General features: G+C 41.2%; 2 protein-coding genes across 4 annotated transcripts; one reads left to right on the forward strand and one right to left on the reverse strand.

Annotated features, from left to right (window-relative positions):
• Positions 1 to 4,461: 4,461 nt before the first annotated feature.
• Positions 4,462 to 11,075, forward strand: ccn4a (cellular communication network factor 4a). Its single transcript, XM_026155927.2, has 5 exons — positions 4,462 to 4,794; positions 7,405 to 7,693; positions 8,666 to 8,920; positions 9,972 to 10,165; positions 10,252 to 11,075. The coding sequence occupies exons 1-5, from the start codon at positions 4,747 to 4,749 to the stop codon at positions 10,549 to 10,551; spliced, it is 1,086 nt and encodes a 361-aa protein (XP_026011712.1). The 5' UTR covers positions 4,462 to 4,746; the 3' UTR covers positions 10,552 to 11,075.
• ndrg1a (N-myc downstream regulated 1a) lies at positions 10,793 to 24,549 on the reverse strand. 3 transcript variants are annotated; one of them, XM_026155923.2, is made up of 16 exons: positions 24,392 to 24,549; positions 20,420 to 20,494; positions 19,873 to 19,908; positions 17,336 to 17,441; positions 16,807 to 16,927; positions 16,450 to 16,512; positions 16,286 to 16,346; positions 15,737 to 15,823; positions 15,553 to 15,609; positions 15,309 to 15,412; positions 15,033 to 15,089; positions 14,887 to 14,938; positions 14,446 to 14,493; positions 14,003 to 14,038; positions 13,609 to 13,660; positions 11,800 to 12,447 (listed from the first exon to the last, which is right to left on the reverse strand). In XM_026155923.2, exons 2-16 carry the CDS (start codon positions 20,474 to 20,476, stop codon positions 12,188 to 12,190), a joined length of 1,197 nt encoding a protein of 398 aa, XP_026011708.1. In that variant the 5' UTR covers positions 20,477 to 20,494; positions 24,392 to 24,549; the 3' UTR covers positions 11,800 to 12,187. The 3 variants fall into 3 exon arrangements, with proteins under 3 accessions (XP_026011709.1, XP_026011708.1, XP_026011710.1); XM_026155924.2 differs by lacking the exons at positions 19,873 to 19,908; positions 20,420 to 20,494; positions 24,392 to 24,549 and adding an exon at positions 17,973 to 18,132 and having other exon boundaries at positions 10,793 to 12,447; XM_026155925.2 differs by lacking the exons at positions 19,873 to 19,908; positions 20,420 to 20,494; positions 24,392 to 24,549 and adding an exon at positions 17,979 to 18,133.
• Between the last annotated feature and the right edge of the window lie 723 nt (positions 24,550 to 25,272).

Below are 25,272 nucleotides of genomic sequence, written 5' to 3' on the forward strand. Positions count from 1 at the left end.
TAGTGACAGCTTCAGGTGATAATCGTACATATTGCACCTTTGAAGTGCCAGCGGAAAGAAAAACAAAATCTCAGCCTGTTGTTTAAAAAGCACATTTGTTCAGAATGATCATCTCTTTATTCTTATTTGATTTTATTTATTGCTGCTAAAGTTACTCTAACTTTAATGACCTCTTAACCTTTTTTTTTGAAAGTGCAGTCTGTATGTCTTTGATTTTGAGGCCAGTAGCTACAAAGGAAAATGTTCCCACACATGTACTGTACCACGAAAGAACTTTTTTATGCATCACCTTAGCGGTGTCTTTTCGCCTCGAGGTGTTGTAAACTCATTCTCCCGTTCTAAGGAGGATTACCGACTCCACTTGACTTTGAAGCTGTAAGATTTCCAAAACATGGTTTGACTTCAAGGCTTCTCTGGGAGTTGAGGGGATTTTAATGAGGGGATTTTAATGAGGGGATTTTCGGTTTGACCAGCTATGCAGGACTTGAGTGGTAGATGGTCAGTTTCTATAATCAGGTCATCTGTCACACTTTTTTTTAACCTGAACTACCTCACCCACATGACACTTGGGGTAGTAATAGAGGGCATAATGTGGGTCAGCAATAGTTGTGTTCGGAGATGTTTCTGTCAAGGATTTCAATACACAATGACACAAACTGAGACTGAATTTGCATGAATGGGTGACAGAAATGTGTCTGTTTCCTGCTTAATGCATGTTGGGATTAAAGCAATAATGCCACATTTAGATTACATTAAAGACTTGAAACACTAGGAAACAGCTTGACTTGCTCTGAAGCCTTTAAGGCGGTGACGTCCACTTATAAAGCTTTTAAAGCAGCTCTTTCTTCAGTTGTTTATCCTTATTAAGGCAAAGCTCTTGGCAAAAATACACATATCACATTTTTAGAATTGTACAGTTTTATAAATGCAGGTTTGATCTGGGTGTGGCTCACAAATAAAGGCTGTTACTTGTAAAATGTTTGAGATCCCCCGCCTCTTAGCACCATCTGAGTCATTGAACACCCATAATTCAAGTGAGCCGAGAACACGGAGCTACATTGAAAACAGAGCAGCCGTCACCTCAGACCTGGTTTTCATTTTTAGCTATTTCTGTTCAATTGACCTCAACATGCAAAAATAAGTAGTACACTACTGAGCTCATACTACTCAAACATCTAATTATTCTTGCTGTTGGTCCGTTTATAGGTTAGTTACCATATCAGAACCGAAAATAGAAGACAAATGCAAACATGAAATATGAGAGCACGAACAAGCTACGGCTCGTTTTCTTTCTCTGAATTGTTTCAGAAGAGGTTTTGCATTGTTCAAAGAGGCAGCCTGTGTTAGTTTTAGAGAATTAAAGAGAGAAGCATCAGGAGCACTAATGAAGACAACGAGCAAACAGCATTTTTTGGGGTCTATAGTTTTGCTTTTGGCCTTATTAACTTGTGAAATTAAGACAACCATGTATATTGGATTTTGTAAGTTCTATGATTTCTACTACTTGTCTCTTATGCAACTGCATAAGTACACATCTAAGCCTGAGTCCTGATCTCGTCAGGGTAATGGTACAGTAGTTCCTTACAGATCACTGTTATACACAAGGAAGCCATGAAAGGGAAAAAAGGAATCAAAAGAATTTCTTGGAAAAGTACAACTTCAGAATTGTCTAAATGATGCTAAACAAGTGGTTTTAGATTCCTGTGTTTCAGAGAAAGCTGGAACACTGAGTAAAATGGAAATATGAACAAATCGTTTAGACCCTGAAGGTGGCATTGTGGTTGTATCACAGCAAGAAGGTTCTTGGTTTGTAGGGAGGTTAGGTTAACTGATAATTTTAAACTGGCTGTAGGTGTAGATGTGAGTGTGAATGGCTGTAAATGTCTTCCTGTGTTATCACTGCGTTAGTGATAGACTTCTAACCCTATCCAGGATACACTCTGCCACTAGCACAGCGTCTGTTGAGATAAAGTCATGTGAAAGTGAAAGACGCCTTTTCATATCTAAGGTTTCCTTATTAGGACATTAAGAACTAATGTCCTAGAATAACACATGAAATTTTACACTGTCATTATACAGTGAGAAAGACTATTCATAACTAGAAAATACTGAAGACAGCTGTCAGTCGTCCCAGCAAATTCATCTCAAGGTCAGAGCGTGTCACGCTAAGAGAAGCTCCAACACACCTAAAATCTACATGTTTAATGTTAAACTTCATCACAATACGATTAGAAAACGCCTGAACAAGTTTTGCTTGCTTGCAAGTGTTTGCAGAGGAAAGCATCTTCTCTCTTAAAAGAACCTGGCAGCAGTGCTTACGTTTGCAAAACTACATCTGAGCAAACCACAACACTTCTGGAGCAACGTCCTTTGGACAGACCAGACCAAAGTGGAGACCAAGTGTTTGGTCATAATGCACAGTGCTGCATTAAGCAAAAGACAAACACAGAACATCAGTACAAAGATCAAGACATAAACGGTGAAGCACGGTGGTGGACGGGTGATAATTCGGGCACCTTGCTGTCACTGAATCAACCATGAACTGAAAAAGAAAAGAATCAAAGTGTTGCAATGACCCTGTCATAGTGCAGACCTCAACCCAATTGCTCAAACGCTGATGCGGGACCTTGACAGAGCTGCGCATAAACAAATGCCCACAAACCTCAAAAACTGAAGCAACGTTGTAAAGAACAACTGACCAAAATTATTTCTCAATGATGTGAGAGACTGTCGAAGTCACACTGGAAATGATTTCTTTAACTTATTGCTGAGAAAAGTGGTTCTACGAGGTCCTGAATCATGCCACATACTTTGTCACACACTGCTTCTTCATCGTCTTTTTTGTTCAATAAATAACATAATATATAATAAAGTTTGTATTTAAATAATTTCGAGAGGGACCAGAGGATTATTTTGTTTTATTAACCATGGAATTGAAAGAGGGTGCACGTTCTTTCCTCACATGACTGTAGCCTCAGTAGCTTTGCTATAGTTCACTGATAGAAATCACTGATAAAAGCCTGACTTTAAAATGCAGAATCTAAACCTAGTGGAAAACCTCAGCATGGCTCTGTCTGTGTTTTATATGCAGGTGTGGTTTATATATGTAATTTTCTTTCTTTTTCTGGTACATTTTTAGCTGACCTTTATGGATGGAGCAAAAGCTGCGTTCGCTGAAAATGGTTCCTAAAAGTGACCATGAACCCACACAGTGTCTACTTTAATTGACTGCCACCTAAAGGCAATAATTAATATCAGCACTAGTTTCTCACAGTGTTGAATTCCCCCATCATTACTCATGAAAGATTTTACCTCACAGCTTTCAAAGAGGAAAAAAAGACAAAGGTAATGTCTTAGGAAACGAAAGAAATGAAAAGATACACAATCTTAGATGATGGGGAAAAAACCTTTGATAACAACTGAAATTGGAGGTTGGAGGTTAACGGGCTTCAGCCCTGCTTCAGCAGGAGTAAGGATGAGAAGGTGGGGAGACCAGCAGAGATGGAAAGTAAAGAGAAGCTGAGTTTTAGAGTAAGGAAAGAAGAGAGAGACAGAGTGCATTGTGCTGTGGATGGGGCGGGTCATCCTGGTCAGGGCAAAGAGGAAAGCCTGCTCAGATCAGTCCAGAAGCTGACAGCTCTCTGACAGGGATTAGACGACTGCCTGTAAATAATAGGGGTTCAGACCTGGGGCACTTTGCTCTTTGACAAAGTGTTCATTTCTCATCCATCACTCTTTCCTTCTCTCTGTTGCCTGTGGGGTCGAATTCTCACAGACGTTTGGTTATTCTGGGTGAGACTCAGCAGACTAAAAGCAAAAGGTGCTGTGGTAAAAGGTGCAGCATTACTCAAATACAAGAGAGTTTCCATATGGCGCATTTGGTGCTCACCTGCATCTCCTCAATGTGACACATTCAAATTTCCAGAAAAATGAAAGGAAAGAAAAGTAGCAGACTGTGAGATAGATGACATCATTTGATTTAAACTAAACATCTGGAGGCCAGGCACAGTCGGAGCCTTAAAATAGACACAATGGGCGAGAGGTAGGCGACCTGCTGTAGTTACAGTGGTGTTAAAAGAAAATGCTCTCATGCAATGACAGGCGCATGATAAATAATTCCAAATATGTTTGCTGAAGTAAATAAGTTCAGAGGAAGCCAAATCGGGAGCATTACACAAAGTCCAGGCCTCAGTGTAAACTACATGATTGTATTTGTAATGTCTGTGTATGTGAGGCCTATCTTAATAGGAGACTCACATGCAACAAAGACAGTAACTTGAATCTCTATTTTGCCTGTGCAGAATGACCCATTAACTACACTGAAATCCTCAAAGGAACTTATTATGACTTGTGGAGTAGAGGGCAATGATTCTGTAGCCTACGTAAGCATACGCGCACTGCTTTCAGACTGACTTGGAAATATCTGGAGCCTTTAAATTAAGCAGCAGTAATAGGAGTGTCAGAGTCCTTCCAGAGACTATTCCAGACACGCCCTAACCACCACAGCTGCCAGCGCTCTGGAGAAGAGGAGGTTCGGGTGAAAGTGGAGCTGAGGGGAAGAGAGGAAACCTGAGGGCAGGCTATGCGGGTCCGGACTCTTATTAACAGGCTGTCAGCGCAAACCGAAGGGCGCCGAGATGTCAGCGAGGGGACGAGGATGTAGCACACCTGAGGAGAGCGGCGTGTGGCGCGTTTGAGAGACGGAACTAATTCTGGATTCAATGCGTGTGCAGTTCCTCACCAGTGATGAGTTGGCTCCTGTTGTGGATTGTAACAGCAGCCGGGATTCAAGAGGTGGGATGGAGGACAGATTTCCCAAAGTACCTTTTTGTCTTTTGTTTTTCTTTCTTTCTTTTAACGTCCAGGTTGCATGTAACTCAGACGTTTAATGCAAGTTGCAGAAGACATAGGGGGTTATTTTAAAGTTAGTAAGGTAGGCTGAGATACACTATACGACAAGCTCATTTAAACGTAATAAACGAAATCAGTGTTTCCTCCGTTTGAGCCCCCCCCCCCCCCCATTTATTCGTCAGGTTATGGCAAAAAAAAAAAAAAAAAAAAAAAGAGAAAAAAATAGTTTTTTTAACCTTTGGCTGAATAAATATTTCCATTAAAATCTGCTTAAAAACTGATTGTTGTCCTTTATTATCCTATTATCCTTTATTTATTATTATCCGTTATCTGGCTTTAATTTTGCACTGTGGGATGCTCAAAGTTGTGTCTAGGCTCGTTCGGTTATATTTTAGTGCCACCTGGTGGATATTTGGGGGTACTCATGTGCTTTCTTGTATCCCACTGCCTCCTCAGAGCCTTTCTACTCATAAAGACATCAGTTTGTGGTCTAACATCAGAAACTGAGTGTTTAAATTAATGATATTTTGTGTTAAACACATTAAACACGGCGATATTCTTAGTTTTTGTAAGATTTGGGTTATTCAGCATCAATGTCAAATATACCCCTAAACAGTGTGGTTGTGAATAGTCAGTATTAAATATATTCTCATTATTGCATAATAAACTCATGTGGTTTGGAGGGAAATAACAACAACGCCTGAGTGACAGTTTCCCCTGGGAAAAGTCCTTTCTCCTCTGCTCTGAGGAAGGGTAAATCAAGCCAACACCTCCCCGCGGGTCATCTGACCTGACTGCAGGCTGACAGGAAGAAGAGATTAAACCAGGAGTGGAGCCAGGGTCATCAGCACTTGTAATCTCTTTGTAACCAGCTGCCACAAAAATATGACAAGTATTTGAGGTCACGTTAGAAAGCATTTAAAAAGGGGGAAAAAAAGATGATGATGATAACCACAAATAGCTCACTAAATAATCTCTCTGTCTTGGTATTGTTAAATGTCCTACATGCAAAATGTGTTCATCAGAGATAAATGATTTCAATAAGATGTTTGTATCAATCCCAGCCCAGCTTTTATAATTAATTTATGAAGCACCCACATCTTGATTTCCATGATCTCCTTTTTCTGTGTCAGGGTGATGATTTCCTTAGCGGGAACAATATGTATGCCACTTTGCAAATTAGCCTCATGGCTGCAGAATAAATTAAGTCTTTTGATAAAACAGCTTTGTGGCACGACTGTGACTAAAAGTCGTTCATCTGCATTATCTTTAATATGACCATAATTCTACTGAAGTGCTGAGAACAAGCCGAGGAAAACGGATCCACCGTGCTTAAGATGATTAAGCATCTTTTCGCACAGTTAACCGCGGACAGAGTGTGCACGCACGTGTATCTTTCAAGCTCCCCATTTAAGAGCTCTGCTATAAGTATTTATGGCTGTAGAGACAATACTGGAGCTAATTTTATATGTTTCACTTCTCGCCCAGCCCCGACCACATACTGTACTTTTAATTAGGATGGACACGGTATCTGCTTCAGCTGAAGTCTTATTCATAAAGAGCCTTTGTGGTTTATTATTGCTACAAAACTGACTCATCTGCGTTTGAAGTTTTGCTCGATTTGCATCATAAATGCAACATGACTTCACTTTCCCTGAGAGGGAAGTTTCGGTTTCTGTCACACGAAGTAACAACCTGGAGATCATTTCCTGCTCCTTTCTCAAGCACACCATGCTCTCAAAACAAAAAGAATTCAGTTCAGACTCAACCATCTATTATTTTTTACAAAAAACAATAACAAAAAACATTCACATTCCCAAACTTTCATCAGTTGAGGCTCATGCATTCTCTGTCCAAAGCTAACCTCTAAGCTCTGGGCTGTTAATGTGCCTTATGTGCAGCGTTGCTGTGAGAACATCTGCTTTTAAGAGCTGCAAAGCTCTTTACTGTGTGATCTTGGCTACACAGAGCAGATTGTAAGAGTCATAATTCCAAGGGAGATGAAATTCATTTCATTGGCAGGATTTTTATAACTGTAAGTAGCACAGTTCTTGTTTGAAATATGGCAACGGAAACCAGTGTTAATACATAAGACACCAGGGCGCGATGGTGATTTAATAAGATTATCTCCACTGGGTGTTTAATTCATTTATATAGTCTTATTTAATTTATTGCACAGCACGAACACATGTTATCACTGAAGCAGAAGTGTACAAGTAAGGGATTTTAAACCTTTCAAGTCCATTACTTGCTGAGACATGGTTACCAAAGAGGGCTAGATGAAAAAAAAAATCATGATTAAGGGCATTAAAAATATTGCCCCCACACAAGGGGTCAAATACCTTTTGTGCAATAAAAAAAAATTCCGGACAAACAGGTTGAAAGAGTAGTTGCAGATGACTTATTTTGTGCAATCACTGTAACAAAGGCTCAGGCTTGATGATGTGACATAAGCTGTACGCATGATGTGAAAGCTATTGGACATATTAGATTAATAAAATATAGAGTATATGAACTGGGAATCTCATTTTCTTTCCCCTTTCCTCTCTGCAGGCCTACTCCCTGAATTCCACCACCATGCTGCCTGCCACAGCTGTCACATCCCCATTTGTAGACCTGTACAACCGCACACAGTACTGCAAGTGGCCCTGCGAGTGTCCAGAGACCCCCCCTAAGTGCCCGCCAGGTGTAAGCCTCCTCATGGATGGCTGCGACTGCTGCAAGACTTGCGCCCGGCAGGTGGGCGAGGTGTGCAACGAGGCAGACATGTGTGACTACCACAAGGGACTGTACTGCGACTACAGCTCAGACAAGCCTAGGTACGAAAAAGGAGTGTGTGCATGTAAGTGTCACTCACCAAAACAAACTACCGCTGTACACCGCATCAAAAGTTCATTTTTGTAATGTTGCAAGTCACGTTCATTGTCCAAACTGCACACAAACTGCAGCACAGCACAGACTTGAGTAGAGAATATTAGAAAAAGCTATTTTTGGTTTGGTTTCATGGCACAGGCAGCATGTGCACATTATTCAACAAAGAGCACAGAGCACACATGGAAGAGAATTACTGACCTCAGTCTAGGGACATATCTGCAAGTTTTATATCCAAGTCTCCAACATGCAAATAACTTTTTGTGTTATTCATGTTTTCATGTTTTCATTTTATTATTTTGCCTTTGTTCTACATCCTTGCAGACTGTGCAGACTTAATCGTTGCCTGATGTCGAGATCAAATCTATCCCAGATATTGCACAGCACTAGCTTCTAATGTAATTATTGCATTACATGTTTTTTGTATTTTAATACGTCTATGTGTTGTTATTTTCATACCATTTATCATTTTAGTTTCACTCACACCATTTTTTCCCCTTTTTTAATTATTCTCTTTTGTTCATTCGCTGCTTGTTGTGCTCACTTTTAAGGACTTTATTTTTTGGAATAAGCTGTGGAGAAATGAAATACTTACCTCCCACTAAATGATGTCTGCTGCTAAAAAAATAGTAAAAACAGACCTATGGTGTCACAGATTTTCCATCTCTAATAGAAGGTTCATTTAAAACCTACCTACACATGATCTGATGACAGTTTGAAGATGGAATAAGAAAATAAAAAATGGAGACTAATATAACAGTTTTCAAACATTTCTGAAGTGCAAAATGTTTCATTTATCGATTGCTTTTATTTTCCAAGCTCTGCAAGACAAATGTCCTCCTAATAATGGCGGACGCAGTTCAGCAGCAACGCACAAGTCCAAGCTTTTGTGTGTTTGCCCTGCTTTTATAATATATTCCTGCTTGTCATCCCTCTCTGGCAGACATGGTGGGAATCGGCTGCGAGCACAATGGCGTGATCTACCGTAACGGGGAGAGTTTCCAGCCCAACTGTAAATACCAGTGCGTGTGTGTTAACGGTGCTATTGGCTGTGTGGGGCTGTGCACAGAGTCTCAGCCTCCCCGTGTTTGGTGCCAGACCCCACGACGAATCAAAGTCCGGGGACAGTGCTGCGAGCAGTGGATCTGTGACGAGCCCAGGAGAGGGCGCAAGACAGCGCTGCGACATGCAGTCGAGGGTAGGAAGCTTTGGATAAAAAATATTGTATGTTTTAACCCCTAAATCTAATGTTCAGAGTTGATGGCTGAGAGGTCATTTAAATGGAAGGGAATGCTTCAAGTACAAATATAGTGAACAAATTACTAGGAAGCCCTCAGTATTCTTAAAAATGTGAGGATTTTACATGACTAATTGGAGCTCTCTTGGGCAGTATTGTTTGCACAGAAATGTAGACATACATACAGTACACCGTGAATATTTCTGATATTGAGTGGTGTTATTTACACCAGTATAAATCTTTAGAAGTAACAGAATCTGCTCTGTTTGAAACTGCATCTCACAAAGTAGCTGTGCAAGTAAAGCTGGTAGTCCAGACGCATCGTGAAGTATGTGTTTGTCGTAAGCGTGTGAGTGACAAATCGATCCTTTCCTGTGGAAGCCAGTGGAGGCAAGAATGTGAATGAAGATCTCTTTGTGCTGCATAAGGAAACAAATTAGATCCAGACTTCTAGGCAGACACAATTTAACAGTTTGGATTAAAAACAGATGCGACACGAGGGGAGACAGTCATACTGTGCTTCTCGTGTTCTCTCCGACATTACATGTGCAGGATCTGAATGATCTGAATGTTAAACAAGTATATTCATGTTGCTAAAAGACAACTTTAAAACAAGAGGATATGTGATTGGTTGATTGAGTGGAATTGTTCTCCTGAAATTCCTTAATTGATCCGTTTATTTATTGATCCAGTTATTATAAAGCTGACTCCTGTTACATCTTTTATCACTGCTCTGTATTATGCTGGGGTCTGCCGGGGAGCCATGCTGCTAAATTTAACTGCAGCTGGAAAAACAATCCTTGTTTTGACTTTTTTTTTGGTCTCTAATAACCAAACGATTGGTTGAAATATTGTGAATTTTTAATTTCATTAAAACTTTAATTAAAACTGTCTATATTTAACTCTTGGTTTGCCAAATGGAGTAGAGTTGTCGCGACCTGGAGCACTTTGACAATGAAATGGCGCTGAACGTAATTTAGTTGCACACCTCTCTGTCTATGCTGCTGTCTAGTTTTCCCAGCCGAGACCACGAGCTGGCACAAAAACTGCATTACCCAGACTACCTCATGGAGCCCGTGCTCAAAGACCTGCGGCCGCGGCCTGTCCATGAGGATCTCCAATGCCAATGAGCGATGCGAGCTGTTTAAAGAGTCTCGTCTCTGTAACCTGCGGCCGTGCGAGGTCGACATCACCAAACACATCAAGGTAGTAGTCTCACAAACACGTACAATAACTGATCAAACTGAAATGGTTTTTATATTTAAAATCTTCCTGTTTCTTTGCTCCCTCAGCCAGGGAAGAAATGTCTTAATATCTACAGGGAAGATCAGCCAACAAACCTCACCATCTCCGGCTGCACCAGCAAGAAAGCGTACCGGCCCAAATACTGCGGCGTCTGCACCGACGAACGCTGCTGCATCCCCTACAAATCCAAAACCATTGACGTGGAGTTTGAGTGTCCCAACGGGACGGGATTCACCTGGAAGATGTTGTGGGTTCAGGCCTGCTTCTGCAACCTCAGCTGCAGGAGCCCCAATGACATCTTTGCTGACCTGGAGAATTATTACGGTTATCCAGAGGTTATGAACTAAGAAGCGACCTGTCGGTTTGTCCCATCTGTAAAGAGCTTTAGAACTTTTTCCTGACTTTCATTTCCTATGCAGTTTTTTCCTTTCCTTTTTTAGTCCAATCATGTACAAGGGATTTTGTTCTGTTTTCTTTTTCCTATTGGAAAAATCTGTAAATATCACATATGTGTATTCATAAAGCATGGTGTGCTTTTGAAGACTATTTAAAGAAGTGTTTGCAAATGAAAATATTCAACAACGCATGTGAAATACTGAAGGTTTAATTTATTTATGAGGCTTTTGGCATATGTACTGGCATGCTATGTTTTTTGGACGACGTCTCACAAGGACATTGCTTGCCTGCCTTTAAACTCCCATATCAACGGAGGTTGTAGGTTTTTCTTCATCTATTTCATTAAATTCTCCCTATAAGTGTTAAGAGATGAACAAAGATCCCCAAGACTACATATTCATATGAAATAAGGATAATCAGGGAAGCTGTTACACATTTTTTTGTCATTTTTTAATAAATACAAACGGTTATGTCATTTTAATGCTTTTCTACAGCATTAGAAGGTTGTGTATTTACAAAGCTGTATGTACGTGTTCTACAGAGCCAAATGTTTTTGTAGTGCAAGTAAAATACAGAAGAAAGAGTAGAAAGTATCAGGTAAGTTCTATGGCTATCCTCGTGTTTACATGTGGACCTCTCTTTTATCACTCACTCAAGAATCCACACACAGGAGCAGCACAATCTAACAAAGGTGAACAATTTCATGGCACATTGATTGCATAGAAATCATCATAAAAATCATTAAGAGAGAACCGTTTTTGATCCATTAATAAACCATGTGATCCTGAAGCTTTAGCATTGGTTTTTCAGTGTTTTGATTGACGACAAAGCATACAATTTAGATTAATTTTAAATTCACCTGCAAACTGCTATTTCAACAATCTTTTGGGGGAAAGAAAATTCACAGGGGGGGAAATAAATGACATTTGCAAGGTCAAACAATTTGCTGTGCATGATATACTTTAAGTCTGCCCTTTCAATTTTCAAAGATATACGTGTAGTGCCTCCCCATTCACTCTCCACATCTACAAGTCTGCTCCTACATACGAACAATAACTCATACATGAAAAATAAACGGATAAATGATCGAACAATTACAGTGAGAACAGGAAACACATTTACAGTCGGGTAAATTTGAGAAAGCTGCGTCAGTAGGGTAAAAATGGACCCAAAAAAATGAGGTTGGAGGGAAAGATGAAGGGGAGGTTGTTTTTTTTTTTGTATGCGAGATTATGAGGGATATATTACAAGCTGGTGTACTCTTAGCCACAGCTTTCTCCGACATTCTCTGCTTCGATGTCCCCAAATGCTGCGTTGCCTCCAATTACACTGTGGCCCCAAACATTTTCTGCTTGCAATCAATAAACACGACCTCAACTTCTTACTCAAACATATTTCCAAACTAGGGCAACTCATCTGCACTGAGAAATCTGCAGGTGAGTGTGTATTGTGCGTTTTTTTATTTCTTTTTTTCCCCTCTCTTTTAAACAATTCCAGGTTGATGGGCCAGGTGTGAATTAGAGGTAGCGCAGCAGAGACTGAAGGGGATCCTTGAGAGGTTTGGATGTCTGCTGAGTGGAGGGTTATTTAGCAGGACACTTCGGCGGACTTGCTCACGCCTTGGTCCACGTTGTTGTTGGCCGTGGTGTCCATGGAGCTGTCTGTGTGGGAGCGGCCGTGCGGATTCTCAGTCGTGTGGCTGCGGCTGCGGCTGCCCTCGTTGGTGTGGGAGCGGGAGCGGTTTCCCTCGCTGGTGTGGGAGCGGGAGCGGTTGCCGTCGAACGAGGTGACGCTAGAGCCAGAGGCAGTGCGGGAGCGAACAAGGCGGGTCATGCTGGCAGCAGGCACTGAGGGAAGAGGAAAAGAATTTACTGACGTCCACTTTCCCATTGCTCACTACCTTTCATCACAACCTTCAAGAAGATTTGCAGAATTTTGTAATAAATGTATGGCGAGCATATAAATTGCCACGTGTTGTTACAATGAAAGCAAGCCATCCAAACAGATGCAGACAATTAAAATTGGTTCTACTGTCATCAGCAAATGCAAACGTGTCAGTCAAATGAAAGTTCACACGGACACCATTTAAACTAAACAGCGAATACTTTATGCTTGAGAGCAGTAGTGCAAAGTTGTCAAATTCAATTCGACCTTCAGCAGGCTGTCTTGACCATGTCTACATGCCCAAATTAACTGAACTGTTCCCGTGTGATTGGCTGATTAGTTATTAATGGCTGTGTATAATAAAGTTGCCAGTGGGTGCACATATGGTCTGTCCTTTGAGCATTAGTTACATCATAGTGAGTACATGCCCTAATCAATCATAAAAACAAGGGGTGCGAAGGCTGTGTTGGGGCATTATTATAATCACCTTATATTTGTGTGTACATTGGTACAGTCAAGCATTCCCGTTCCCAAATTCATTAATCACATTACAGTCAGAAATCAAACAACTGAGTCACCTGCAAGAGTTACACAAGATCCTAAAGTATCTGAATAATCAAACATGCTTTGAACTCACTTTGTGGAGCGCATTTGACCAATTGCAAAAATTCTCAAAGGGGGCATTCTCAGTGCAGTTCATCATAAATAATAAATTTTGGCACGTAAAGAGACAAGAATGTGACACTCGAGTGCTCAGATCTTGTGCATGTCCTTCTTAGGGTAGCTGTTTGTGCTGATGTGTGGGAATACGTAAGGTTTAATGTGCTATTCTAAACTAGAAATTATATTACTGGTCTCAGCAACGTAATGAGGAGCCTAACAAAATTAATTAGTGCATTAATGTTTTCAGAGTGTTTGATTTTCAACACTGGATGAGGTGAACTCGAAGGCTAAGAGATCTTTCTCTCACCACAAGGTGGCAGAATATACATCTTTTACATCTGTAAGCACCGGTGATGGCAGGCATTTTTTTCTGTGTCGTTTTTATTTTCATGCACGTTGGAAGAAGAAACTTTAATCTGAACATATCTCAGTAAAACAAAGTGAAAGTATGTGATACTTACTGTATCCCATGCCCTGAATGAAGTACTTGAACGCCTCGGTCAGCTTGCCAGGCTGCAGAGAAGAACATAAAGATAATCAGTCCTCTTTTCAGTAATTATTATATTTGTTTGCATAACATTGACAGGTTCAAGCTCTCAGCCACCAGCTTACTTCCCAGGGTTTGTGATATGACAGCTGTTATGAACAGGTGCTGTGCAGTTTGGAGGATTACAACCTGACAACTGTGGTTCATGTCTGGTACTTGTTAATGCTCTTAAGTGCCACCCTCCTACGCCATCCACCCCTCCACCTGACCCCGTGTGCTGATTATCCAGCCCTGTCCAGCCTGTTCTACAGCATCAATGTCTCTCATGTTATTTCCCCCTCCCTATTTTCTTTCTCACACATACACACCTGGTCAACCTGGGGCATGCCACCGCAGTCGGCCATCTGGGGAGAAGAGTAAAAGAACACAAAATTAGAATTTTGCATGTTGTCACTTGTGTATTCGTGCAGCATCGTGCACACTCCATAACCCCCCACAGCGCTCATTAAGTCCAATTTGAACACGCAGAACAATTAACCCCAGTAAAAGGCACCACTTTAAGTCAAACAGCCATTTGATTTGAGATGCGGTTCATAAAAAGCTCGCCACAGGCCAGCCGAAGTAGGTCAGTGAGCTCTGGGGAAACGCTCAGCTGTCATACCACTGGTTAATATATCACCAGGTAAATGCTGAGCCAGTGGAATCTTATCAGCAGATGAGTTTTCATCAAGGTGGTTATAATCTGGATGAGAATAGGAGACAGGAGGTGTGGGGTAAAGGCCACAACAGAGGGAATGAGTGGGGCCCTCACCTTAAGAAGAGTGGCCTTTGTGGGGTCCAGCTTAGTGTTGCACTCAACCTGCAGGAACAAACGCAAAACATTTATTAGGCAAATGATGTGTGATGACCAACAAGTTTTTAATGTTGTGTGCTTAATCCAGTTATTCCTATGGATAATATATACTAACAAATACGTTTTGGATTTGGGACCTGTTTGCAGCTGAAAGCAGCAGCAGTCACACAAATCTCTTAACTTTAACAGATTAAAGCTGATCTGCATCACTCCGTTTCTGTTTCCAATTCGGTTCTTGCCTAAGACATGCTAAACTGTTGTCCTTAAGCACTTAGCCTTGCATATCTCTTGGGCTTAAGCAGACGACTGAAGCGAATGGAAAACACGTCCAGCACAAGTTGAACCGTGTTAACGGCAGTGGGAAGTCTAATCATTAGCACTTGAGCCATGTGAACTCACCACGGCCTCCACGGCAGGAGAGCTATCGCCAACCACCAGCAGAGAAGGGCACCTGGATAAAGGACACACAACCACACAGTGAATGTTTCCGTGTTAGAAATAACATTGTTTCATTTAAGCTGATGCCGTTTTTGAGAACAACTTACTTGAGGGTTCTGGCATGGCTTCCAGGGACTGGCCTCTCAATTTCCAGATCCCTTCGACTGTAGACAGACACATCTGTTAGTGCGCAGAACACGCTACTTTCGGCTGCTCCCTAATTTTTGCACCGATGGCCTCCCTGACTCAACTCCACAGGGATCGGTATCTCAAATGTGTACAGCACTACACTAAGGAGCCACCACACTTTCCATTAGAGTGTATGAACTCAAACACCAAGATTATATCATGAAACATTTACATAAACTAGATGCTGTGCTTACCTTTCATAGGACTTGACAAAGAGATGCAGGTTAAACAGGTTCATGTCATTCATGATGTGGTGGCGGTATGTGGCAATTAGATCATGGTTGTGGTGAATTTCCTCCTGCGGTACCCAAAACAAAAGACGGGTTAAACCCACGACCTACAAATGAATCTAACTAAAATCCTAGTTTCAGTTTACAGAGGTACTTTAAGCGTAATGAAGATATTAATTAATTTAATAATGAGAATTTGAATCTTTACCTTTCCAAACAGGTGGGTGATGATCATGTCGGGCTCTGCGTGAGTCCAGCCACTGATCTAAAAAACAGAAAAAGCTATGTTTAGCTTTAATGGTTCTGCAAATCCAAAAGTCAAAGTTACCACAGTTTTTGGAAATGGTTTGAACAGTTGTAGGTGCTCATATGTGTGTTTATACGCGCATTACCTTGTGTGCAGCCCAGTCCATCCATCCCTCAGCACACGAGTTGATGTTGATGAGAACAAGGCCTTCTACCATATTTGGGTAGTCCAGCTAAAAGATACATAAATGAACTTTAGAAATAAACCACGACACATTTCGCTAAATATGTGCCCCACAACCGATTTAAAAAAATATTTTGTATAGCCCATCTATTTATTTATTGTTTCCCAATTTGGTGAGGGTTAGGTTTTAATCTAAAGCTCTTTAATGTTATATCGTGCCCTGTTGAACAATATAGAACTAGTTAAAGTAAAGGCTGCAAAGAGTTAAATGTTGCATCTTTGCCAGCTTTGTGTCAGCGGGGAGGGGGGCTTACTATTGAGCACAGTGTTAGTGGTGAGCTGATCTTGTACATTCCTGAGGCTTTCATGGCTCTGCAGGCTCAAGCAATAAGCGGCAGTGTGTTGCCAAAAATCAGCCAAGAGCAGAAACCCATTAGCCAGCTCTGCTAATCCAAGATTGATTAATACTGAAAATATTAAGTGTGACTGAGAGAGCGTGGGGTAAACTCACAGCAAATCTGGACAGAATGTAGGCCCCGGCTCCCATGCCCATGCCAATCACACTTTTCAGGCTAGAGTGCACAAAAGTAGAGGGGTACTGTTAGAACAACCGGTTAGAAAGTGTCTCAAATATAAAGGGTGAAGTGTCAGGCTGGGAACTGGAGCTCAATTTACCCAAAATGCTTTAAGACCAGTGGGAGAGACTCAGCGAGTTGGTCCATAGAAGGGTACTCATATCTGGGGAAACAAAAAGAGTATTGTTACAGACACTATCTAATCAGCAATGGTCTTATATTACCGTTATCAACTCCTGACAGCAGTTTGTGTTCAGCTAATCTTAACATAAGGCAAAGTCTCACCATTAAAGCAGAGATTAGGCTGAACAAGAGATAATACTTGTCAAATTAGGTCACCTTAAGCACATTCACAGTGATCTACCTGTTGATTCTGAGGTCACAGACTGCTTGACATACATTAAGTGTCTCTCTGTTTGTGACTGTGTGCGCACATGCATGTGTGCATCTGGCTCACCCAGTGGAAAAGGTGTTTGCTCCTTCATGCTGCCCCGGGGCATCGACGTGACACACAGCAAAGTGCTGCATGATTTCCGCCATGTCCTCATGGTCGAAGAGCGTGTTCCAGCAGGTTTTGTCTGGAAAACAGTGAAAAGATGGTGGAGTTGGATGAGTGGTTCTTAATAGAGGGGGAAAGAAGAACTCAAACCGCCTGAATAGATGAGCAAATCTCAGGTTTGGAGGTGCCGTGAGCAATCATCTTACAAAATCTGACTTCATTACAAAAAAAAGAAAAAAGAAATCATGGAAGACTCCACGAGGAGTCTCCACACCTCCTCCTACAGATACACAAACATGACCGAGCGTAAAATGATAGCGTGGATACAAGGGTTATAAGTCCAGCTTAGATACTTAGATAGACTTAATATAAAGGTAGTTCAGAGAAACTAATTTCATTTTAATTGGTATGATCATTCAAAACACACAAGGCCTTCGGTACCACAGCACGTTTCACCAAGATAAAGGAAATAATGAGGTAGGCTTACAGTTCAGGCCGACGTCATGGAAGGTGAGAATGACTGGTCTGTCCCCCTTGGGAACCCCCTTCATTGTACAGTGAATTCTTCCATTAGGAGTCTCCACATCGTGCTCCTATAGATACACAGACATGACCATACTTTTATAGCTCCAGGTTACAAAAAATACATAAATATATTTATATATATTTCTTTAAAGTTACTCCTTGATGCTGGTGCAACAGGGCTGCATAGTCAATATGACAACGTAAAGCTGTTGCAGTAATATTTGAAATACTTTTGTTAAATACAACCTCCAATAATTAGCCTGTTTTTTTGATGGAAAATCTAAATGATAGGCTCTTCACCAGGAATAATTTACCCAACCATGCCGCATCTCGTTACAGAGGTTTATCATTCCATTAAATATATTAGTTTTCTATCTACTTTACCAACTGAAAAGTAAGCAAAGCCATTTCAAAAGGCTGGCCACTGTAAAACACAACACATTTTTTCCACATGAGCCACAAAAGAAGAATATTTTTTCCCCGTTTAGCACCTGTGCAACAACTCCAACTTTAGTATCGATTGTCCAGCAGGCAGCATAATCCCACAAATCCGCTGGAAACTACAGCAAACATTTTAATAAAGCTTTTAGTCTACTCACGCTCACTTCAATCTCAGCGACAATCATTTCCACATCAGGATCCTCCAGAACCATGTTTGCAGGAATAGAGTTAAACACTGCTTGCTACTGAAAACTGTAGTTACAGTGGCTCTCTGAGCTATAGATCCAAGAGCTGGTAAGCCTCTGAAGTCGTTCAGCCCTTCAGTGAGAACTGCATTTTATACCCCTGCTGCTTACCAGTTGGCCTAAGCTCCTGGCCTCCCATGGTGCCTTGCAGGCTGGTCAAAACAAGCTAATTCTAGATGAAGATATCCTTAAATTGGATCAGCCAATGTCAGAGAGGGGCATCAGCTACTGCGCTGACATGATAAGTATGAGCATGCGATGAGTGGCAAAACATGATGAATAAATGAGGCAGCAGCTATTATTCAGTAATATTTAGGGGAGAAGATTTACAAAAACAAAGACTTAACTTAGTGTTGGTAATTAAATATAGATCCTGCACGATATACGGCAGCAAACAGTCTTTCAAGACTAGACTGAGCCCTTTTGATGAAAATCTTTGATTTGTTTCTAAATTACACATTCGGTATTTGGTTAAAACTCACCCATAATACATTAAAAATTTAGTTAAATAGTGAAACGAAGTTTTAAAAATTTCTCCAAATATAAATACTGCCATAATCCATGAATAAATCAGTTTTAAGAACTAGACTAAAAAAAACATTTAACTCCTTTAAAAAAAAGTTTTTTTCTATAAAATCTAAATATGTAGAGTGATTATTAGCTAAAAATTGCTTTTACATTGTCATTCATTTCTTTATTTCTAATAATTTTAAACTTAAACTGTTTATATGAAGGTTTATTATTAACCAACAGCAGCTCTATGGTGATCCATCAGCAGGTCAAGGGTATGTCACGAGACAACCTATTAGGTAGTTTGTTTTTTATCCCCAAACCAGTTCTAACTGCATGGGATCTACTTGTCAGGAACATCCAGCAAGGAGGTAAAACCTATTTACGAAATGTAATGTACAGGATTCACCACAGCTCGCTCCACCCACGCTTTGCAGGGCACACTCAAACGTGGAGACTACGCAGTGGAGATAATCCTGCAAGGCAGCGAGCATGTGTCTGTGTGTACAGAGTGTTCATAAGCACACACGCACATCTGTGAAACTTACAGTGGAATTTCTTTTTTGTGTATGTGTGTGTGTGTCCAGGTGTCATGAATGCATTCGCTAATAAAAATCAGGGAATATCATCAGAGCCAACTAATCCTGCGCGACTGACTGTTGGAAGCTTAGTCCCCACAGAGACATCAAACACTTGCCCTGGATACTTTAGGTCAACCAATCTGTCAGTGTCACAGCAAAGAAAGTCAGAAGGACTCTGATGGAGCTCAGACTCTCAGTAAAAGAACCCCATCCACACACTGCCTGAGCACAAAACCCTTAAATTCGCATGAAGTTTGAAGAAAAGATTTTTTTAAGTTGAAACCAATGCACTTCTCACACCTACTGTTATTTAAAAACAACACAGATTCAAGAGGCAGCAAATGTTTTCTGACTATAAGGAGCTCTGTACAGGGTGTTAGGATCGCCCCCAGACTCAGCAGCACCAAAACACATGCAGTTTCTCCCGATAGGCTGCATCATCAAATCCAGTTCAACATGCATTTCATCACTTCCTGTAGCTGACTCAGTTAGTGGAACCCTAATTAGGTTTCTGTCCTAATAAAATCACAGCAGATAAAAGGTCAATGAGGTAGTGCCACAGCTATGTTAATAATTATCAAAGTATTTCATTTTATCAGCCACAAGATGGTACTATTCAAGGTAAAGTTATGAGATACCAAGCAGTGGATTTAACTGCTAAAACAAAATGTTGCAACTTGTCAGAATGATAAAGTGTTTAATGTGTGTTTATGCAAACATACCTTGGTTACAAGCTGCTGCACAGCCTCTCTCAAGCCCTGGAAAGAGAGAAAAGAGGAATGAAAACATAAAAGATAACATGATTACGGTGCAACAAGCTATAATCTAATATCCCAAAGTCGGTTCCCATCACTGAACCCAACCTGAATCAAGTATAATTTTGACTGCACAGTCAACATAATGCATCAAACATGAAGAACATTCTGTGAAATTATGTGAAAGCGAATCATACTGTGGTATTCTGGTGCATATGCATGATTTTCTTATTGCACTAGTTCCATTTTTCTAACACACAGCCGACCACAGACAGCTTAATTGTCTTTTACTGTGCATATTTTGGAAATCTGTGTATAGAAATTTATGAAGTGTTCAGTGATTACGTTCTCATATAAAAGCACCAATATCCCAAAAGTTATATCTAAAGAAAAGTCAAGCTAAGAGGCACAAATAAATCAGCAAAAAAGCATACAAAGCTTGACAGCATAGAACTCCAACAGCTTAAGATTTATCTGAGAGTTACCGTTAAACAAAACTTTGCACAAAACATACCGGCAGCTCCCTGTCAACCAGCAGGGGTTTGGACTCAACAACCTGGATATCATCCATTTCAAAGAGCTGCAGAGCCTGGGAGAGATCGGAGCAATTAGTTAATGACTGGTTCAGCATATTTCTGTGTACGAGGATCAAGGTTTTTATATGCATTACTGTATTTTAAAATAAAAGAGTGATTAAAGGCCTGTTAAAGTACAGATTTGTCCCTTTCTTTTGCTCCTAAGCGTCTTTAAGGGGACTGCTGGGAGACTTTTGTCAGAATTGAGGAGTTGCAGACAATAGAATGAGGCCTGCTTGAACTTTGGCTGGGTGTGTTTCTCCACACGAAAGTAAAGAGGGCTTAAGTTTAATATAGTCCAAGACACACTCGCAACATGCAGAGGCTTGCAGCAGTTATCTGCAGTAACATGCGGCTCACATAACGGACCACACCTGCGAACCGCCTACATGAGAAACACGTGGATAACCTGAAAGACAGTGCGCAAGGTGGCTGACAGGCACAAAGCAAGGTTTGGCTGTGAGGGGAAGAGGAAGTGTGATTTTTGGGTAATTCTCACCCTGCTGAAAGATTTAAAAGAAAAAAAAGATCTACTACACATGCACTTTGAAGATTGGACTCAAGTTAATTATCCACTGAACTTAGAGCTGAAAAAGACCCTCCCTAAATCCAGGTTTCGGGATTGGGAAGACATTTCATAAAATAACACCAAAGTGGGGCTTAATGACAACATTAAAAGGAAAAGAAAGATGAAGAGTTGTACAGAGGGGCAGAAAACTGGAAGAGAAGCCAGGCTGTGCAGATCATGATGCTGTGTTGGAATAGAGCATGTAGGCTGTGACTCTGCATGCAAATCAAATTAGCCAGTTAAGAGAGCCCTTTGTCCACTGGCCGCAGCAGGCCAGGGGCTTGCCCACTTCTCTCCCACAGCTGAAGCGGGGGGGCCATGATGACCAAGACACACATCCATATACAGGAAGCAACTGACACCCTGGTTCCCATCTAAACTTCCCAGCTTCTTTTCAGCGCCCTGCTTGCGCTTCCTGTCACTTTCTGTGTTTATCTTGGTTTCTGTTTGGGTGAAGTCTCTCCGTTTGCCATTTCCAGGCTTTGACAATGTCTTTTGTGCTCTCGTGCCTCTCTTTGTCTTAACCAACATCCCCAGCAAAAATAGAAAATAGAAAAAAAAAAAAAACTTAATCAACCTTCAGAATTGCAGAGTGCTCATCAGAGCAAGTTTGCCATTTAGAGGAAGCAACTCATGTTTCAGATATGGGTGTCTGGCAGAATACGCCCTGGGTACACACAAACACCTGTATGCCTGTGTTTCTCTGATGAGGAGAACACACACCAGCGCCAGGCAGCTCTCACAGCGCCGCAGAGGAAGAGGAGTATCAAACAACAGGTTCGTTTGTTCACTGCGGCCCTTCCAAAAAACATGGCTGCGGTTACACTGCAGGAGCTTTGTTGAAGAGGACAAGAGAGCAGCCCCCGCTGAGATTCCACAGCCATGTAACAGAAACCATGTTTATGATTTTCATAATATCGAAAGAAAAAGAAAATGCTCAGGCCATTTTTGATTATATAATTTGAAAAAAAATGGAGGGGGGGGGATGTAATTTCCCATGTCAACATGAGCAAACCTCTCGGCCTGTTTTCTGTTTTTAAGCCTTTTTTTGCAAACAGCAAAAATAAAACCAGACAAGTAAGTTCACCCATATGGAAAAGCAACATTTATCATATCTGGTGTCTCTTTTTCTTTTTGTAAATCTTATGGGACTTACAGGTGTGCTGTACTTTGATTTACTCACTTTGGTGAGTAAATGACAACGTGGGACCAAATGGAAAACAACAGAAACTAAATTAATGAAATAAAAGCACGCATCTCTTTTCAAGCTTGGCTACCAGTCACTACCTGCCAGCATGTCGACATCAGAGAGAAGCTCTGACAGAGCAGCAGGCTAAGACAACTAGGTCACCTGCTGTTTACACCTGTGGTGTTAGCCAAGCTGAGCTAATGTTTCACCTCTTTGAGAGGAGTGCAGAAAGGGGAAGTGTTAGTTTACCCACGCCAGAGTCTGAGCCTAAGCAACACGATAGGAGTGCTGCTGCTGTGACATGTTTTATGAAATGATTTCAAACGACTGTCATGGAAAGAGATAAATATTCAACAGTGGCCCATTACACTTAAAATGTATTTATAATGTCGATGAATAACATGAGATGGAGTGAATAACACTGAACGCAAGGCTGCTCTGCTGCTCTTAATATTGTGGCACACCGAGCACAATCGCTTCCTCAAATTTGGCCACATTGGGTAAAAGACTATTCTCAGATTTTAAGATGAGCGTGTTCCCTCACAGGAATTTGCCTTCGGTGCCTTCTTTAAAACCGGCCTCAGCACAAAGAGGTGCCAGTGGCAGCAGTTGTCCCTGCATGCAAAGGCTCCTGTTAGAAAAATGTCATTGCAGAAGGAAAGAAACGAAACAAAAGCAGTAACTGAAACAGCTTTGGCTTGGCAGAAGTGAGACTGTTATGCAATCTTAAACAGGAAACAGTGGGAGGATATACGTTTCTAAGAGATGATCCTAAAAGTGTAGCTCAGAAAAAAAAAACCCAAAAAAAACCACAAACTCGAAATTATTTGAAGCATTTTTATTTGTTGACAGTTTGACTTCATGTCAAGGTTTTAGTTTTTCAAGCTTCGACACCGACTGGTTTCGATGACTGATTAGGGCAGTTGTTGGCTTTCTGAATATTAAAAAAATATCACCTGACAATGAGATGCTGCGGTTTGAGCTTTAAACAACAACTCTGGCTCAGGTCTACGTAAAACATCAGCGCTTGTTTTCCACAGTAAATCCAGGAGATGGGGTGCGCTGCTTTAAGCCACAACATCCAAGTTACAAAACAAGCATGGGCTCAAACTCTCTTTGTTCACTGACAGAAAGAAGCATATGTAGTGATTAGATTTGGACAGAGTCTCAATTTCAGAGAGCCAGAATCAAGGGCAGGTCATCCCTTCACTCCTCTGCCTCCATATACTTTTAAATCCACGAGCCTGCTGCATCCATCTGCAGAAACAATGATTGCTTCCCTAATCTTTGGGAACTCGCTTAATCTGTCAAATCCCTGGTTCTGAAATATCAGCAGAGCAGCAGCAGGCCTGCTGGACTAAGCTCATACAGACCTACATTTTCACTGTAAGAGATAGCAAATTGTGGGCGTCTTCCTCTCTATAGTGAAGTTGGTGAGGAGGGGTCACGCAGATCTGATGGGGAGCAGTCTTGTTTTTCTAGCAAAGATTTATTTATTTATGCATTTTGGAACACTTGCTGTTAATACCTTAAGTCAATAAAGAAAATGTTTAATACTTCGATCAGCATCAGCCACAGCCCAGTCTCTCTCCCTCCTCCAGCCCCCACCCTCGTGCATGTTTGTTTGTTTGTTTGTTTGTTACATTAATACCAAGGCTAGAAAGCAAAGAGGATTTGTTATGCAACTATCTGGCCTCACGATGAGTGCAACATTTGACATAAAACTGCATGTTTCCCGTGTGCTCGCGTGCCACCAGTGTCACGTGTGACATGAACGTTGATCTGCGAAGATCTTTTACACTTTGCACACATGGCACCTTCCTTGCTATGAAACACATTCCACAGATTATTTGATCTTTTTTGAGAAACATGCCCAAAAGTGCGAGAAAGCTCTCTCGGAAAATGCACGTGGACATGTAATAGAAAGCATTTTTTAAATGTGCAAAAATAAAAATGTGGTTCCAGTTTCTATAAAGGGGTTAGAAAAAGGAAAGAAATAATGCAGCCTTAGTTTCTTATTTTAGTTGTGTTTCAGCGGTTGCGCACAGACAATGTCAATAACGGGGAAACTGAGTAGGAAGTGAGCGCACAATTCCTTGGAACCCATAAAAAAGGAGTTCATAGTAGAGTTCATAATTCCAAAAAGAAACCTACCTGTTGGTTTAGCAGATGATTGTCCTGAAATGAAAACTTCCTGAAGAGATGGAGAAAAAAAGTCCTCAAAACTTTTGCAATCTCTCTCTCTCTCTCTCTCCTTCTTTCTCTTTGAAACAGCAGCGTTGCTTTGTTTACGTGTTGCGCCAGGCGGATGTATGAGGGAATTTTATAAAGCTTGGGGGCGTGCAGCCCGGCCCACTTTCCCCACCGCCGCCTCTATTGGGCAACACCAGCTGTGGGATTTGAGAATGCAGCTTTCCAGCGGTTGCATGACCAGGAAGCTGTGACTCTCGGGTGAGATGCACGAAAAAAGAACGCCCACCCGATTTACCCCCGGTGACAGCCGACTTTATTTTAGGACTTTTGCCTTCCTATTTTTAGGAATTTGGGGGGCTACCCCGCAGCTCAAATGTTAAAGTGACTGTGTGATATTTTATCTCCCTCTGATCTGTCCTTTGTATACATTCTTACTACGTGCATTGCAACTTCTAAAGACCCACGTTGTCCTTTAATAGTTCTGTCAAGTGTGCCCCTTTTCTCCGCTGTGCAAAGACTCTAACATGCATGCTTATATTTTATTTTTTATTTTTCTTAGACCAACCTACAAATTATCTCTGCTGTAACTAAGCGAGTGTTTCCACATTCTTGCAGTCGCAGCATGTGACCGTTTTTTAAGATGTGTCTGAGCCATTGTCTGCCGAGTTAGGAAGGCAGCCAGGCCTGCAACCTTGATTTGAGGCCAAGAGGAGATAAGTCTGTACAAAGGGAAGCCCTTCCCTCGCGTTAGATCATAACGCCTTTCCTTGATAACGCATGGATATTGACTAATCAAAGCTGGTCTGTCCTATATAATCAATAGCATGGTGGAGGATGTTTTT

This window comes from Astatotilapia calliptera, chromosome 22, assembly GCF_964374335.1.
Source record: "Astatotilapia calliptera chromosome 22, fAstCal68.1, whole genome shotgun sequence".
Classification (NCBI taxonomy): Eukaryota; Metazoa; Chordata; class Actinopteri; order Cichliformes; family Cichlidae; genus Astatotilapia; species Astatotilapia calliptera.

Bases quoted from the DNA above. Each gene is read 5' to 3' on its own strand.
- ccn4a (XM_026155927.2), top strand. From the start codon at position 4,747: ATGAGTTGGCTCCTGTTGTGGATTGTAACAGCAGCCGGGATTCAAGAG. The intron at 7,694-8,665 runs GTAAGTGTCACT...CCTCTCTGGCAG, and splicing joins CGAAAAAGGAGTGTGTGCAT to ACATGGTGGGAATCGGCTGC. The intron at 8,921-9,971 runs GTAGGAAGCTTT...GCTGCTGTCTAG, and splicing joins GCTGCGACATGCAGTCGAGG to TTTTCCCAGCCGAGACCACG.
- ndrg1a (XM_026155923.2), bottom strand. From the start codon at position 20,476: ATGGATGATATCCAGGTTGTTGAGTCCAAACCCCTGCTGGTTGACAGG. The intron at 19,909-20,419 runs GTATGTTTTGTG...CTCTCTTTCCAG, and splicing joins TGGTTGACAGGGAGCTGCCG to GGCTTGAGAGAGGCTGTGCA. The intron at 16,928-17,335 runs GTAAGCCTACCT...ACTGTTTTCCAG, and splicing joins CCATGACGTCGGCCTGAACT to ACAAAACCTGCTGGAACACG.